Source organism: Tachyglossus aculeatus, chromosome 6, assembly GCF_015852505.1.
Source record: "Tachyglossus aculeatus isolate mTacAcu1 chromosome 6, mTacAcu1.pri, whole genome shotgun sequence".
NCBI lineage: Eukaryota > Metazoa > Chordata > Mammalia > Monotremata > Tachyglossidae > Tachyglossus > Tachyglossus aculeatus.
The window spans coordinates 37,533,704-37,550,080 of record NC_052071.1 but is presented as its reverse complement, the minus strand read 5'-3'; the positions used below and the strand labels follow the sequence as shown (position 1 = coordinate 37,550,080).

The 16,377-nt window shown below is 45.9% G+C and overlaps 1 protein-coding gene across 3 annotated transcripts; it reads right to left on the bottom strand.

The window, feature by feature from the left end:
* Nucleotides 1-2,810: 2,810 nt before the first annotated feature.
* Nucleotides 2,811-16,331, bottom strand: LOC119930095 (non-structural maintenance of chromosomes element 3 homolog). Of its 3 annotated transcripts, none has more exons than XM_038748555.1 (11): nt 16,166-16,331; nt 13,944-14,030; nt 11,863-11,970; nt 11,294-11,357; nt 8,040-8,119; nt 7,359-7,453; nt 6,259-6,338; nt 6,115-6,157; nt 5,613-5,675; nt 4,301-4,415; nt 2,811-3,338 (listed from the first exon to the last, which is right to left on the bottom strand). In XM_038748555.1, exons 2-11 carry the CDS (start codon nt 14,004-14,006, stop codon nt 3,249-3,251), a joined length of 801 nt encoding a protein of 266 aa, XP_038604483.1. In that variant the 5' UTR covers nt 14,007-14,030; nt 16,166-16,331; the 3' UTR covers nt 2,811-3,248. The 3 variants fall into 3 exon arrangements, with proteins under 3 accessions (XP_038604483.1, XP_038604485.1, XP_038604484.1); XM_038748557.1 differs by having other exon boundaries at nt 16,174-16,331; XM_038748556.1 differs by having other exon boundaries at nt 16,219-16,331.
* Between the last annotated feature and the right edge of the window lie 46 nt (nt 16,332-16,377).

The window sequence follows — 16,377 nt, the reverse complement described above, 5'->3', positions numbered from 1 at the left end:
TCTACAAGTGAAGAAACACTAAAATAAATTACAGAGAGGGGAAGTAGTAGAGTGTAAGGATATATATGCATAAATGCCATGGGGCTGGGGTATCAAAATGCTTAAAGGGGAGACAGCCAAGTGCACAGATGACACACAGAGTGAATAGGAGAAATGAGGCCTTATTCGGAGAAAGCCTCTTGGAGATGGGATTTTAGGAGGGTTTTGAAATGGGGCGAATGATAGACTGTCAGACTTGAAGGGGGATGAATTTCCAGGCCAGAGGGAGGATGAGGATGAGGGGCTGATGACACAATAGACGAGATAAGAGTAGATTAGCATTAAAGGAGGGAAGTCGAGGCAGTGAGTGTAAACAACTCCCGCAAGGAGTTTAGAAATGGTAGCAGGGAGATGGGGTCAAAGTGGGTGCTCAAATCTTCAGGGGAGGATTTTTTTTAGGACAGCGAATATATGGGAATGTTTAAAAGCAGTGGGGGAGGAGCCATTGGAAAGTGAGCAGTTGAAGACTGGTCAAGGAGGAAAGAAGGAAGCAATTGTTTTGATGAGGGAATGGGATTGGAGGTCCAGGTGGAGGGAATAGAAATTGAGGAGCCTGGAGATCCCTTCTTGACATAGTACTGGGAAGGCTGGGAGACTCAAAGGCAGGGCAGGAGGAAGGGACTGGAGAAGAGCAGGGAAATCTTAGGAAAGAAACCATGCTTAGTAGTTTCAATTTTATGATGTGGCAAGGTCATTAGGGACAAGAGGTGGTGGGGCGGGGATGAGTTTGAGGAGGGAGTTTCAAGTCAAACAGTTGTCACAGGCAACTACTGTTGCCAGGTGGAGGAGAGCAGGGTTAAAGCAGCAGCATGACTTAGTACCAAGATCATGGGCTTGGGAGTCAAAGGATGTAGGTTCTAATGCCAGCTCTGCCACTTGTCTGCTGTGTGACTTTGGGCAAACCACCCAACTTCTCTGTGCCTCAGTTACCTCATCTGGAAAGTGGGGATTAAAAGTGAGCCCCATGTGGGACAACCTGATTGCCCTGTATCTACCCAGGTGCTTAGAACACTGCTTGGCACATAGTAAGTGCTTAACAAATACCGTAATTATTATTATTACAGCAGATGAGGATGACTATCAGATGGATGAGATGGCCTGGTGTCTGGATTTACACCAGCAGCGCTTGGGAGCCAGAGGTCATGGGTTCTAATACCGGCTCCGCCACTTGTCAGCTGTGTGACTTTGGGCAAGTCACTTCACTTCTCTGAGCCTCAGTTCCCTCATCTGTAAAATGGGGATTAAGACTGTGAGCCCCACATGGGACAACCTGATCACCTTGTATCCTCCCCCCAGTGCTTAGAACAGTGCTTTGCACATAGTCAGTGATTAACAAATGCTATCATTATTATTATTATTAATATTATTACAGCTCATGCATAGGTCTAGGCACATTTCTCACTTGCCTTAGTAGCCTAAGGGATGGATCTAGGCTGAGTTACTTAAGAAGTTTCCACCTCACAGGCCAGTTCACCACAGCTTAGCAGGAGAGGGATGGCAGTCCCTAACACTAAATAAGTTGCGATCCTCCCTACCTATTTTCAGCCATGGCCTTAAAATATTGACAGGTGCCCCTTATTTATAAATCACCCATACATCCATCCATACATTAGTTATCTTCCCTTCTAGTAGGCTTGTAAGAGATGTAGGTTCTTCACAGGGAACGTTCTGAGTTTTTGCCTGCTAGCTGGAACTTTCTTTTCATCTTCACCCTTTGAAAGGAAATCCACAAGCAAAGCGGAGCTACAGCCACACCAGGCGGAGGCATAAAGGTTGGAAATCTTTATTAATTTTTTGTGAAAAAGACTACTGCTGGAATGAACTTAAGCAGTTGGATACTCATCCCAGCCCCACGGTACTTTGGTACTTATTCTTAAACTCTATTTCCCCCATCCCTAATTCATTCATTCATTCATTCAATCGTATTTATTGAGCGCTTACTGTGTGCAGAGCACTGTACTAAGCGCTTGAAAGGTACAAGTTGGCAACATATAGAGATGGTCCCTACCCAACAGTGGGCTCACAGTCTAGAAGGGGGAGACACAGGGGGAGATTAGAACCCATAACCTCTGACTCCCAAGCCCGGGCTCTTTCCACTGAGCCACGCTGCCTCTCCAATCAGAGAAGTGAAGTGACTTGCCCAAGGTAACACAGCTGACAATGGGTGGAGCTGGGATTTGAACCCATGACCTCTGACTCCCAAGCCCGGGCTCTTTCCACTGAGCCACACTGCTTCCAAGGAGATGAGGATGAAAGGACACGTCTGGCTTCCTGGGGAATCGCCGCCCGTCCCTTCATTTATTTTAATGTCTGTCTTCCCCTGTAGGCTACAAACTCTGTGGGCAGGGATCACGTCAACCAACTTCGTTGCGTTGTACTTTATTAAACGCTTAGAACAGTGCTCTGCACACAGTAAGTGCTCAATAAACACCACTGAGCGACTGACCGATTGAGCCTTCGCATCATCCATATAACTTGGATATAACACCAATATCTAACTGGCTTTCCCCTGCCCCACTGAGCACCATACCCACTTCTCAAGAGCCTTTTGACATAAAGTCTTCTAGACTGTGAGCCCACTGTTGGGTAGGGACGGTCTCTATATGTTGCCAACTTGTACTTCCCAAGCGCTTAATACAGTGCTCTGCACACAGTAGGCGCTCAATACGATTGAATGAACGAATGAATAAAACCAAACTACCCGAGGAGTTGAACCCGGTAAAGCTGGTGACGGACTGTTCAACTAGAAAAGATTTAAACGGCAAAAGCAGTTCTGTGGACAAAAATTCAATTTTAAAATGGCCCCACCTCCATTCCGTACGCACAATCGACCATTCTGTGACTTATCAGAGTCACCGAAAAGACGGTTCATCTTCCTTGATCTTGCGGCGTTGCACTTTAGTTGGCCCGAGATGCCCCAAAGAGCCCTGGGCAAACCACCGGAGGTCGGAAACTGAGCCGGTTCCTTTAGAGGAAGTTGGGGGCAACTGCCCCATTCCTCTTGCTCGCTCCGAATCAGAGAGGCCTCGATGTTTCTGGAACTGCATCAGCCTCAGTTCTACAGCTCACCTCATCACGATGAGTCCATGGGTTGGACCTTCCCTGCAGGTGGGCATCCCTCCAGGGGCTCCTGTTCACAGGGCATCACCAGTGGACGAAGCAATGGACACCCACCCCTTTTTCCCAAACTGGCCCAGACGGCAGCGTGGCTAATGCCTAACCGGCGCTCTGCTTGCCGAAGCCCCCTTTGCGGCTTCGCTATATTGCGACGCCCACGATTTGGGGTCCTTCTTCTGGATCTGAAACCAAAAAAACACTTCCGTTAGCAACACGTTGCGTTTCTAGTAGGTTCTTCTGATTGCAGAACGGTGGGCCACACACTAGTTTCATTCACTTTAATGTTTTGCTAGTAGTAGTACTGGTATTATTGAGCTCCCAATGGGTGCAATACAAAGAACTGATGTGCTTCCCTGACCACAAAAAGCTTACATTCTTATGGGGGGAACCATATATAAAGAGATTTATATCAGCGTGGCTCACTGGAAAGAGCCCAGGCTTGGGAGTCAGAGGTCATGGGTTCTAATCCCGGCTCTGCCGCTTGTCAGCTGTGTGACTTGGAGCAAGTCACTTACCTTCCCTGTGCCTCAGTTACCTCATCTGGAAAATGGGCATTAAGACTGTGAGCCCCATGTGGGACAACCTGATCACCTTGCATCCACCCCAGCGCTTACAACAGTGCTTCGCACAGAGTAAGCGCTTAACAAATGCCATCATCATTATTATTACTATTATTATATGTACAACTGCTAGTAAACAACTTGAGGGCTGAGGTCATATGTTAACCACCTGTGCACTCACCCAAGTGCTTAGTGCAGTGCTCTGCACACTGCAGGCGCTCAATAAATATTACTGATTAATTATGCCCTATTCTTCTGCTTATAGAGAAGCAGCATGGCTCAGTGGAAAGAGCTCGGGCTTTGGAGTCAGAGGTCAGGGGTTCAAGTCCCAGCTCCACCAATTGTCATCTGTGGGACTTTGGGCAAGTCACTTCATTTCTCTGTGCCTCAGTTCCCTCATCTGTCAAATGGGGATAAAGTCTGTGAGCCCCCCGGGGGACAACCTGATCACCTTGTAACCTCCCCAACACTTAGAACAGTGCTTTGCACATAGTAAGCGCTTAATAAATGCCATCATTATTATTATTACACAACCTTCTGAAAAGAGAGCAGCTGTTTAATGGGGAATGCTATTTTTTAATTACCTTGGCAACAAAATTCAGGACTTGCATTTTGGTAGTTTCTTTAGTAGCTCTGGCTCCCCACTGGAATTCAAATTCAACAGGGTCGGTGTGAGGGATCCGATTGTACTCCAAGTACCTAAGACGGAGAGAGCAAGCCCTAGTCCAGCCCTTGTCCAAACTTCCTTGGCCACTTCTAGGCTCTGAGTGGAAGCAAGCTAGTGTGTCCGAGCCCAATTCAACTAACAGGAGATTGAACCAAAAGGAAATACGCAGCCGGGCGACGGCAGGCTACTGTTTGCTTGTTATAGCCTTTCGCGCTCTTTTCAACTCTCTCTCTCTGTATTACCTGGGAGTCAGGCCTCTTGGCCACAAACACGATTGATGATTGATGATAGTGGCCATCAGGGCAAAAGTTCCCAAAGCCGCATGGGCTAAGAAGCCCAAAGATGGGTTCAGAGTCAGGAATCCTAATCCGAGCACTCACCACTGCATTTGACACATTGCTTGCTATATGTCAAAACAATATTCTAGGAGGTTTGAAGTCTGAAAATCTGGGAAAAAACCCCACAATAACTCATCCACCCGTCCTCAGGGGCCAGTGGGAATCTGAGCCATCGATCTTTGTGCTGCACTGATTCGCTCACTGCACTCCAGGCCCGCACGGGAACGTGACTGGCAGGGACAAGGAGAGGAGTGGCCCTTTGCAAAGCACTGGCATGCTCATCAGTTCTTCTGCGCAGGTCCTGGGTCCCAGACTCTCAAGACTGAGACTCTCCTCCGGTGTTCCTGACGAGAGACTTCGTTCATTAGCCAACCAGCCAATATTATACATCACTAAGGCAGTAGGTTCTGAAGATTTGGGCACCTAAGTTCCCACGGGCGCTTTCCACCAAAGCTCGGGGATCTAGTCGGTGCCCCGGGGCGACAGTGCCGGGTTCACGCAAATCCGGGAAAAGAGAAAGGCGAGAAGTTGTTCGGTGTCACTAGTAACAGACAGGCCAATTTTCCCAACCGTCTGTATGACTGGGACAACGCATTTCCTCTGTGGTGTGCTGTAAACAGCCCAGCAATGGTCTCCCTGAAGGGTGCTCTGATCACACCACGATTTGGGAAATGGTGGGGAGGAGGGACTTAAACCCACAGAGCAAAAAATAACTAAACGGTACGGAGGTCACACAGTCATCAGAGAATGCTACTCGAAGCAACTTCAGAAGATACTGCCGCACTTAGTGCTTGGCACATAGTAAGCGCTTAATAAATGCCATTATTACTTAAACAGCAAAATAGGAGATGTGATGTCAAGACTAAGCTTATTCAGCAGGTACCAACTTACTTCTGCCTGACAAACTCTTCCGTAACTAACTTCTTCACATCCCCAAAGATCTCGTGTCTCTCCCTGAAACAATAGAATAAAATGATATTACAACTGAAGGGCAGTTTCACCAATTCCTGGAACAAGAGGAGCCAACAGGAGGCAAGAGTAAAAACTAGTTTTGTTCACAGACTTCCCAAGTCACCATTACCAACTATTCCCCGCAATACAGCAGCAGCCAATATTCCTCTGAATCTTTTCTCCCCAGAAGCCACTTCTTCTAGCTCCCTATTTCTCAAGCCCTTAAATACGGTACCATTATTCCTCACGTCGAAAAGGAAGCCGATCCATAAAAGGACGGCTCGAAACCACAGGAAGATTCCTGTCGCTCTTGCAGATTGCCTTGGAGGGACTAGAAGCGATATTTTTCATCCTCAATGTTCCCAATGCAGAAACACAAAGAGCATTTAAGGAGACGCTGGCAGAAGAACAAAATTTAAAAATGAATAAAGCCACAGCATACCTAGTGTCGACTCGTAGCTTCCTCAAAGTCTCCCAGATGACAGCTGGACAGCAAAAATAAAGGAGAAAAAGAATGAATAGAGAGATTTTCATGACAAATTGAGTGGCAAGCCACTTGGGTGGCATATGCCCGGGGACTACTCACATTCATTGGTGGCACTGCCTTTCATGAAGATGAGGCTGAGGATCACCATCAGAAGCCCCATCTTGGCAGTATTATCATCCCTGTAATACATTCAGAAAAAAACATTCTTACCAATAACCATTGCAGGGGGATAAGTCACAGATATAACAGAGCCTAATGAATGAGTTCCCTTGAATCAGTTCTTTCCTTTCTTCTCTGAGCAGGGATAAACATTCCCTGCCTGGGAACTGTAGCTGATCCTTGTTATCTACTCCAGCGCTTAAGCACATAGTAAGGGCTTGGTAAATGCCACCATTATTATTGCCATTATCACCACCAACGGTGTGAAAAAGACATTCATTTTATAAAATGTCTGCAAGTGACTCCATTTTGAATGCTTTCCCCTGGTGCTTTCAAACTGGAATTTCAGAGGGCCACACGTGTGTGCGTGTTTGTGTGTGTGCATATACTTGAAGGTGCTGCTCCTGAGTTTAAGTAAAAGAAACCTCGAAGTCTAAAAGGGCTCCCAGTCCAAGATTTGGCTTATCCCAAACACCACAGAAAGGCCATTTAAGGTGATCAGGGAGAGACTGCTACCTTTTAAACATTCCTGAAAACTTTTAATTCCTCCCTTAATTGAAAACCCTACTGCCCAGGCCTCAGGGTGGATGTGGGATTGCAGTCTGCGTCCTATACAAAGCTATCTTGGGTCTGGATTTGCTCTAAAGCCAAAAAGTTCAAGCCCAAGGCAGAAAGCTTAGCTTGGAATTCCAGCCCCTTAAAATCCCGTTGTAACAAGGGGCAGGGTATGCTGGAAAGAAGATTCTGCACCCAAACGAAGTTACTGAGCAGCCTTTGAGCCCCTACGCTGTTATGAAAACATTATGGGACGATGCTTGAACAAAGCTATTTGGCCAAATCTAAACTGATGCTAAACTGTTTAGCTTTCATTTGCATTGCAAACTTTCCTTAAGCAAACTCTCCCGGCTCAAGTTTGGGTCTTGAACAAAAATGCAAGAGGTGAGAGGAGTTCAGAGTCAAACAGCATCTCCTTTAGAAAGAGAAATGCTCTTTTCTCTAATTCAATCCTATACTCAAAGCAGTCAGACCATCTCCCTTACACTCTCATATTATCCCCCTCCACTCGCTCCAGCGTATTGACAATTATGTAGACGTGGTTCTTTGGATCGATTTCCTTCAAATGGAGACCAAAGACCTGTTGGGTGAGAGAACATACACAATCAGAATTCAAAAAGCTTACCAATTTCAGACAGGAAAGAAAGATACAAAGCTAAACATCTTATAAAGACAGTGTCTCAGAAACAGGGAGTGGGAAACTGGAGAAACGGACACGTCTTCGATTCAAAATGGCTTTCTGTAATTACTTTAATTTCCCTGATGAGTCCCTCAAACCTTCTCAGTCATGGCACCTATGTTTTCATATCCATTTTCTCACCTTCAACCACTGTAGAGGCTTCAATTTATTACGATCTCCCCTATTAGACTGTAAAATGCTTGAAGGCACAGATCATGGTTTGGTTAAGTTCCCCAAGCACCTAGTAGACTGCTCTGCGCTCGATTCATACTGACACTGAACATACATCACGGATGCAAAATACCACCCGACATCTCAAATATACAGGTAGACTGTAAGTAGGGTCGTCACAAGCCTGTAAGCTCACTGTGGGCAGGGAACGTGCCCACCAATTCTGTGATATTGTACTCTCCCAGCACTTGGTACAGTGTACACAGCACCCAAAAAAATATCACTGATTGATAAAGATATATAGTTATATACCTACTTGTTCCAAAACTTGACCAGCTCTTTTCACGATCTCTGAAGACAACCCCTTGTAGTCTTTGATAACATTTCTCAGTATATCTACAGGGAAGCAATGGGACCGTCAGTTAAGAAGACTGCAAGCGACGGACCATGACCCCCACATCTACCAAGGGAAGCAAGCACTACTACTTAGAAGCAGAAAACAAGGGCTACTGCTCTGAGGAGGTATTCAAGCTGTTAGCTGAATTTTGAAAATTAAACAAGAGGACCATTCTTTTCCTTTTCCGCCACCTCCGAGAGAAGAAGGGTAGCTAGGCATCTGCAGGGGGGGGAAGGTCTACATTGCTTTTACAGGACTGAGATGAAATATTCTCAAGGAAGGTGCTGGCGACTGGTCTTTGGTGCCTCCAGTTAGAGAATGGGCATTAGGGAACACAGGGCTGCCAGCTCACCTCCTCCAGGAGGCCTTCCCAGACTGAGCCCCTTCCTTCCTCTCCCCCCTCTCCATCCCCCCCTTCTTACCTCCTTCCCTTCCCCACAGCACCTGTATATATGTTTGTACATATTTATTACTCTATTTATTTATTTTACTTGTACATATCTGTTCTATTCATTTTATTTGTTAGTATGTTTGGTTTTGTTCTCTGTCTTCCCCTTTTAGACTGTGAGCCCACTGTTGGGTAGGGACTGTCTCTATAAGTTGCCAATTTGTCCTTCCCAAGCGCTTAGTACAGTGCTCTGCACATAGTAAGCGCTCAAGAAATACGATTGATGATGATGGTGACTCTTCCATACTGGTGGCTCTTCTGGACAAGTTCATGAGAAGCAGCATGGCCTAATGGATAGAACACAGGCCTAGGAGTCGGAAGGTCCTGGGTTCTAGTCCCGGCTCGGCCACGTCCTGCTGTGTGACCTTGGGCAAATCACTGAACTTCTCTGTGCCTCAGTTTCCTCCTCTGTAAAATGGGAATGAAGACTGGGGAGCCCTCTGTGGGACTGTGGGACAACCTGATCACCTTGTAACTTCCCCAGCGCTTAGAACAGTGCTTTGCACAAAGTAAGGACTTAGTAAATGCCATCATCATTATTATTATTATTACTGCCAGAGTAGCCAAAAAGGAACTGTGACCAACCTGATTACCTTGTACCTATGCCAGCACTTAGAACAGTGTTTGACACACAGAGCTAAACAAATACCGTGAAAAAAAAAATTCATCCAGAACCCAGCCAGTGCGCTTATATATGCAACTCTGCGGCCCCAGTAACTAAAAGCCCGTTAGGAGAAGTGGTTTACTAGAGTCCCCTCTGCTTACCTCATCTGTAAAATGGGGATTAATCAATCAATCATATTTATTGAGCGCTTACTATGTGCAGAGCACTGTACTAAGCGCTTGGGAAGTACAAATTGGGAACATATAGAGACAGTCCCTACCCAACATTGGGCTCACAGTATAAAAGGGGGAGACAGAGAAAAAAAAAAACAAAAAAAACCAAACATACTAACAAAATAAAATAAATAGAATAGATATGTACAAGTAAAATAAATAAATAAATAAATAGAGTAATAAATGTGTACAAACATATATACATATATACAGGTGCTGTGGAGAAGGGAAGGAGGTAAGTCACATTAAGACTGTGAGCCCTATGAGGGACAACCTGATCACCTTGTATCCCCCCAGCGCTTAGAACAGTGCTTTGCACATAGTAAGCGCTTAACAAATACCATTATTAGTATTACTATTATTATTACTAACCCCCATAAGGATGTTAACTTGACTGCCCACTGTCACTCATCTATCTGCAGCGTGGCTCAGTGGAAAGAGAACGGGCTTTGGAGTCCTTTTAGACTGTGAGCCCACTGTTGGGTAGGGACTGTCTATCTATTCTATTTATTTTATTTTGTTAGTATGTTTGGTTTTGTTCTCCGTCTCCCCCTTTTAGACTGTGAGCCCACTTTTGGGTAGGGACTGTCTCTATATGATGCCAATTTGTACTTCCCAAGTGCTTAGTACAGTGCTCTGCACATAGTAAGCGCTCAATAAATACGATTGATGATGATGATCTATTCTACTTATTTTATTTATTTTATTTTGTTAGTATGTTTGGTTTTGTTCTCCGTCTCCCCGTTTTAGACTGTGAGCCCACTTTTGGGTAGGGACTGTCTCTATATGATGCCAATTTGTACTTCCCAAGCGCTTAGTACAGTGCTCTGCACATAGTAAGCGCTCAATAAATACGATTGATGATGATGATGATGATGAGTCAGAGGTCATGGGTGTGAATTCCGCTCTGCCAATTGTCAGCTGTGTGGCTTTGGGCAAGTCACTTAACTTCTCTGTGCCTCAGTTACCTCATCTGTAAAATGAGGATTGAGACTGTGAGCCCTCTGTGGGACAACCTGATCACCTTGTAGCCTCCCCAGCGCTTAGAACAGTGCTTTGCACATAGTAAGCGCTTAATAAATGCCATCATTATTATTATTATTATTACTGCCAGAGTAGCCAAAAAGGGACAATTAGAACTTGGAAAAAAGGGAGATGCCTGACTGCGTAATTAAAAAACAGACCATCTCCACTTCCGAGAAAATGTCCACTACCATATAAAGATCACCCAAGTCATTAAATAGGAAACATGAACAAGCCCGTGGCACTGTGGCAACGATGACCTTGATCTCTGATCTAATCAATCAAATTTATTGAGCGCTTACTGTGTGCAGAGCACTGTACTAAGTGCTTGGGAAGTACAAGTTGGCAACATATAGAGACAGTCCCTACCCAACAGTGGGCTCACAGTCTAAAAGGGGGAGACAGAGAACAAAACCAAACATACTAACAAAATAGAATAGATATGTACAAGTAAAATAAATAAAAAAAATACAAACATATATACATACATATGTATTATATATATGCATATATAATACTGGTATTTGTTAAGCACTTAGTATGTGTCAAGCACTGTTCAAAGCACTGGGGTAGATACAAGTTAATCAGGTTGGACACAGTCCGTGTCCCACGTGAGGCTCACTGTCTTAATCCCCATTTTACAGGAGGTAACTGAGGCACAGAGAAGCAAAGTGACTTGCCCAAGGCCACCCAGCAGACAAGTGGCGGAGCCGGAATTAGAACCCAGGTCCTTCTGACTCCCAGGCCGAAGCTCTCTCCACTGGGCCCCGTTTACGAAATTCCCTGTTAAGGAGAAAGGTTTGGGAAAGGGGGAGAGCAGATTGGACAAAAGAGGAAAACCGGGAAAAGTGATCTTTCATCATACCTGCCCGTTTGATGGGCAATTTCTTCTGATCCTTAACAAGCAGGTATTGCACCAGTTCATTCACCTAGGAGAAATACATGTGGTCAGACACTTAGAAGCTGCACCGCCAGCTGAAAGAACGGACAGTCAAGCACACAAATACCATTATTATTAGTAGTAATATTATATTAGTAATAATAATAATAATAATGGCATTTATTAAGCGCTTACTATGTGCCAAGCACTGTTCTAAGCACCGGGGGGGGGGGGGGGGGTACAAGGTGATCAGGTTGTCCCACGTGGGGCTCACAGTCTTCACCCCCATTTTACAGATGAGGTAACTGAGACACAGAGAAGTTAAGTGACTTGCCCAAAGTCACACAGCTGACAAGTGGCGGAGCTGGGATTTGAACCCATGACCTCTGACTCCAAAGCCAGGGCTCTTTCCACTGAGCCACGCTGCTTCTATAATAATAATAATAATAATAAATACGATGGAATGAATGACGTTTGGAGGGCCGGGTCGGAGTTGGGGCCCGCCAGGCACACAGAGGTGACAGAAGAGGAGGAGCGGGTTGCATAATTCACACCTTCTGATCCACCTGGGCCGTAGATGGTTTCTCCAGGTTTGGCCGCATCTGGCTTGCTGTCTGGGTTTGAGTCGGACAGTGGTCTTCTTCCACATCCACGTCTTCTCCCTGAGTAAGGGGGAAAAGAAGAAGCCCAGATGCAAAAGGTGATTTATTGGCAGACACAATTTACAATTCATCTGGAGTTGGGAAAAACTGCAAAACGGGAGGAGCTGGAGAACTCAGGACGAGCCAGAGGTACAACTCTGATGCTGTCCCACCTGGCTTCCACTGATGGTTTACCCGTGTCACGTCTCCTCCGCGTGAGCTTGAGATCAACTTGATTCGTCCTAGTTTCTAAAAAAAAAAGCCACTGTTTCGAACGCCGCCTGCTTTCCCACGTTTGAAATGGAAGACTTATTTGCTACCCTCCCTTGGAACCTGCCAGTAGTTTAAGACAGAACAATTTTTGTATTCAATTTAGTATTCAATTCAATTTAGTATTCAATTTAGTATTTTAGTACAGCACCTTCATAGTAAGGGGCTTGCACATGGGAATTTGGTGCCTGTGGCTGGAGTTCTGCGTGGGTCCTGATCCGCTTGTGGAACCCGCGTTTCCAAGGCCGGACCAGAACTGAAGTCTTGTCAAGTCCGGATGAGATTGGACAGGGACTCTCTTTTTGTGGTGTAAACCCGAAGAGGGGGATGGAGCAGGAAGGGAACTAATTATAGATTTAAATTGTAGTAACGGCAGTCACTGGCACCCATTAAGTGCAGTGCACTGAACTCTGTGCTTGCGAAAATAATAATAATAATAATAATAATGGCATTTATTAAGCGCTTACTATGTGCAAAGCACTTCTAAGCGCTGGGGAGGTTCAAGGTGATCAGGATACATACAGTTGATCACCTGGGATACATACAAACAGTTCATTTACAATCCCCGTCCTATAAGGTGCTCACAATCTAATAATAGTTCATAGCAATGCTTCTAAGAAAAACTTAAAGATCTACATTTTAAATCTACAATTAACATCTCCCAAACAGCTCAGCCTAAATAGGAACCACACAAGAGAAGAGGCCCAGCCCGAGCAACGTGAACAAAAAGCAGGCAATTAAAAGGAATGAATCTCCTTTAAAATGTCAACTCTAACATACACTCAAATTTAAAAATAAAAAGTACTGAGGGTTCAGGCAGATTGGACCACTGAATTTTTCCTTGCCAACCAGGCTCGCCCACTGTTGGGTAGGGACCGTCTCTATACGTTGCCAACTTGTACTTCCCAAGCGCTTAGCACACAGTAAGCGCTCAATAAATGCGATTGATTGATTGATTGAAGGGCCTGGGTCTCTTTGTGAGACGCAGCCTGGCTTAGTGGAAAGAGCCCGGGCTTGGGAGCCAGAGGCCATGGGTTCTAATCCCAGCTCTGCCCCTTGTCAGCTGGGTGACTCTGGGCAAGTCACTTCACTTCTCTGGGCCTCAGTTACCCCATCTGTAAAATGGGGATTAAGACTGTGAGCCCCACGTGGGACAACCTGATGACCTTGTATCTCCCCCAGCGCTTGGAACAGTGCTTGGCACATAGTAAGCGCTTAACAAATACCAACATTATTATTATTATTCTCTGGGCCTCAGTACCCTCATCTGTAAAATGGGGATGACGACTGTGAGCCCCAAATGGGACAACCTAATAACCTTGTATCTATCCCAGCGCTTTGACAGTGCTTGGCACATAGTAAGCGCTTAACAAACACCAACATTATTATTATTTAGGCTGGGCCCCCCAATCTTGCCGGGGTATCACCACTTGTATTATACTTAGAGCAGTGATTCACTGAACTGAATCACGGAAAACCACATTAATTCTGCACCGGGGCTCATTTTACCATTTTGTTGTTTCTTTCTGCAAGGAGACCAAGCCTGATTTAAAACCCCGACAACCTTTCCACCCTTATTTCTCCTTTATTGGTCTCTCTACCACACTGCCCCACTGTGTGCTCTGAGTTTTTCTGTTTACACAGTAAAATCCTTGACCTCCGGGAAGTCTCCTGAAAGCAGCACATTCCACTCCTGAAGCCACAGCAAATTATGTACAACCCACCTGGGTCCGGTGGAGTTCACTCGGTGTTCCGGGTCGCTTCTTACTTCTCCTTTTCTGAGACATCTTTCCGACTGACTTCAGGATTCACTATGGCAAAAGAATTCCGATAGGATGGGTATCAGAAGCAGCAACATTTTCTCCCTCTACACTATAAGCTTTCTGGGCAGGGAATAATAATAATAATTTTGGTATTTGTTAAGCGCTTACTATGTGCAAAGCACTGTTCTAAGAGCTGGGGAGGATGCAAGGTGATCAGGTTGTCCCATGTGGGGCTCACAATCTTAATCCCCATTTTACAGATGAGGTAACTGAGGCACAGAGAATATGTCTACCAACTCTTCAATCAGTTCATTCATTCATTCAATCGCATTTATTGAGCGCTTTTACTGTGTGCAGAGCACTGTACTAAGCGCTTGGGAGTACAAGTTGGCAACATATAGAGACAGTCTCTACCCAACAGTGGGCTCACAGTCTAAAAGGGGGAGACAGAGAACAATACCAAACATACTAACAAAATAAAATAAATAGAATAGATAGGTACAAGATAAATAGAGTAATAAATATGCACAAACATATATACAGGTGCTGTGGGGAAGGAAAGGAGGTAAGATGGGGGGGAGGGAGAGGGGGACGAGGGGGAGAGGAAGCAAGGGGCTCAGTGTGGGAAGGCCTCCTGGAGGAGGTGAGCTCTCAGTAGGGCCTTGAAGGGAGGAAGAGAGCTAGCTTGGCAGATGGGCAGAGGGATTGGGGGCATTCCAGGCCCGGGGGTCGATGGCAGGAAAGGCGAGAACGAACGAGGCCCGGTGAGGAGATTAGCGGCGGAGGAGCGGAGGGTGCGGGCTGGGCTGGAGAAGGACAGAAGGGAGGGGAGGTAGGAGGGGGCCAGGGGATGGAGAGCACTGGACTAAGTGCTTGGGAAGTACAAATCGGCAACATAATAATAATAATGCTGACGGCATTTGTTAAGTGCTTACTATGTGCAAGGCACTGTTCTAAGCGCTGGGGAGGATACCAGGTGATCAGCTTGTCCCACATGGGGCTTACAGTCTTAATCCCCATTCTACAGATGAGGTAACTGAGGCACAGAGAAGCTAAGTGACTTGCCCAAAGTCATATAGCAGACGAGCGGCGGAGTCGGGATTAGAACCCATGACCTCTGACTCCCAAGTCCGGGCTCTTTCCGCTGAGCCATGCTGCCACACATATAGAGACGGTGCCTACCCCACAACAGGCTCACAGTCTAGAAGGGGGAGACAGACAACAAAACAACACGTATTAGAGAAGCAGCGTGGCTCAGTGGAAAAAGCCCGGGCTTTGGAGTCAGAGGTCATGGGTTCAAATGCCGGTTCTGCCACTTGTCAGCTGTGTGACTTTGGGCAAGTCACTTGACTTCTCTGGGCCTCAGTTACCTCATCTGGAAAATAGGCCTTCCCAGACTGAGCCCCCTCTCCCCCTCCCCCTTACCTCCTTCCCCTCCCCACAGCACCTGTATATATGTTTGTACGGATTTATTACTCTATTGATTTATTTTATTTGTACATATTTATTCTATTTATTTTATTTTGTTAGTATGTTTGGTTTTGTTCTCTGTCTCCCCCTTCTAGACTGTGAGCCCACTGTTGGGTAGGCACTGTCTCTATGTTGCCAACTTGTACTTCCCAAGCGCTTAGTCCAGTGCTCTGCACACAGTAAGCGCTCAATAAATACGACTGACTGAATGAATGGGGATGAGGCCTGTGAGCCCCACGTGGAACAACCTTTGGAGTCAGAGGTCACGGGTTCGAATCCTGACTCCACCGATTGTCAGCTGTGTGACTTTGGGCAAGTCACTTAACTTCTCTGGGTCTCAGTTACCTCATCTGTAAAATGGGGATGAAGACTGTGAGCCCCACGTGGGACCACCTGATCACCTTGTAGCCTCCCCAGCGCTTAGAACAGTGCTTTGCACATAGTAAGCGCTTACTAAATGCCATTATTATTATTATTATTATCACCTTGTATCCCCCCAGTGCTTAGAACAGTGCTTTGCACACAGTAAGCGCTTAACAAATACCATCATTATAGTAACAAAATTCATTCATTCATTCATTCGTATTTAATGAGCGCTTACTGTGTGCAGAGCACTGGGCTAAGCGCTTGGGAAGGACAACTTGGCAAAATAAAATCAATAGAATAGTAAATAAGTACAAGTAAAATAAATGGAATAATAAATCTGTACAAACATATACACAGGTGCTGTGGGGAGGGATGTACAACGTCCCACGTCCAATCCTACCGCACTAGCTCCCCAGCTGGGCCCTCCTTTTCGCGCGAGAACGGACACGACGAGGAGTGGGAGCAAAGCGGCCAAGGCGGCTCTTCACCGAGATGCGAATCCAGATGTCCCTCCGCCCGCCGGTCCTGTTTGCGCGGGAACAACGGGTGACCCCACCTC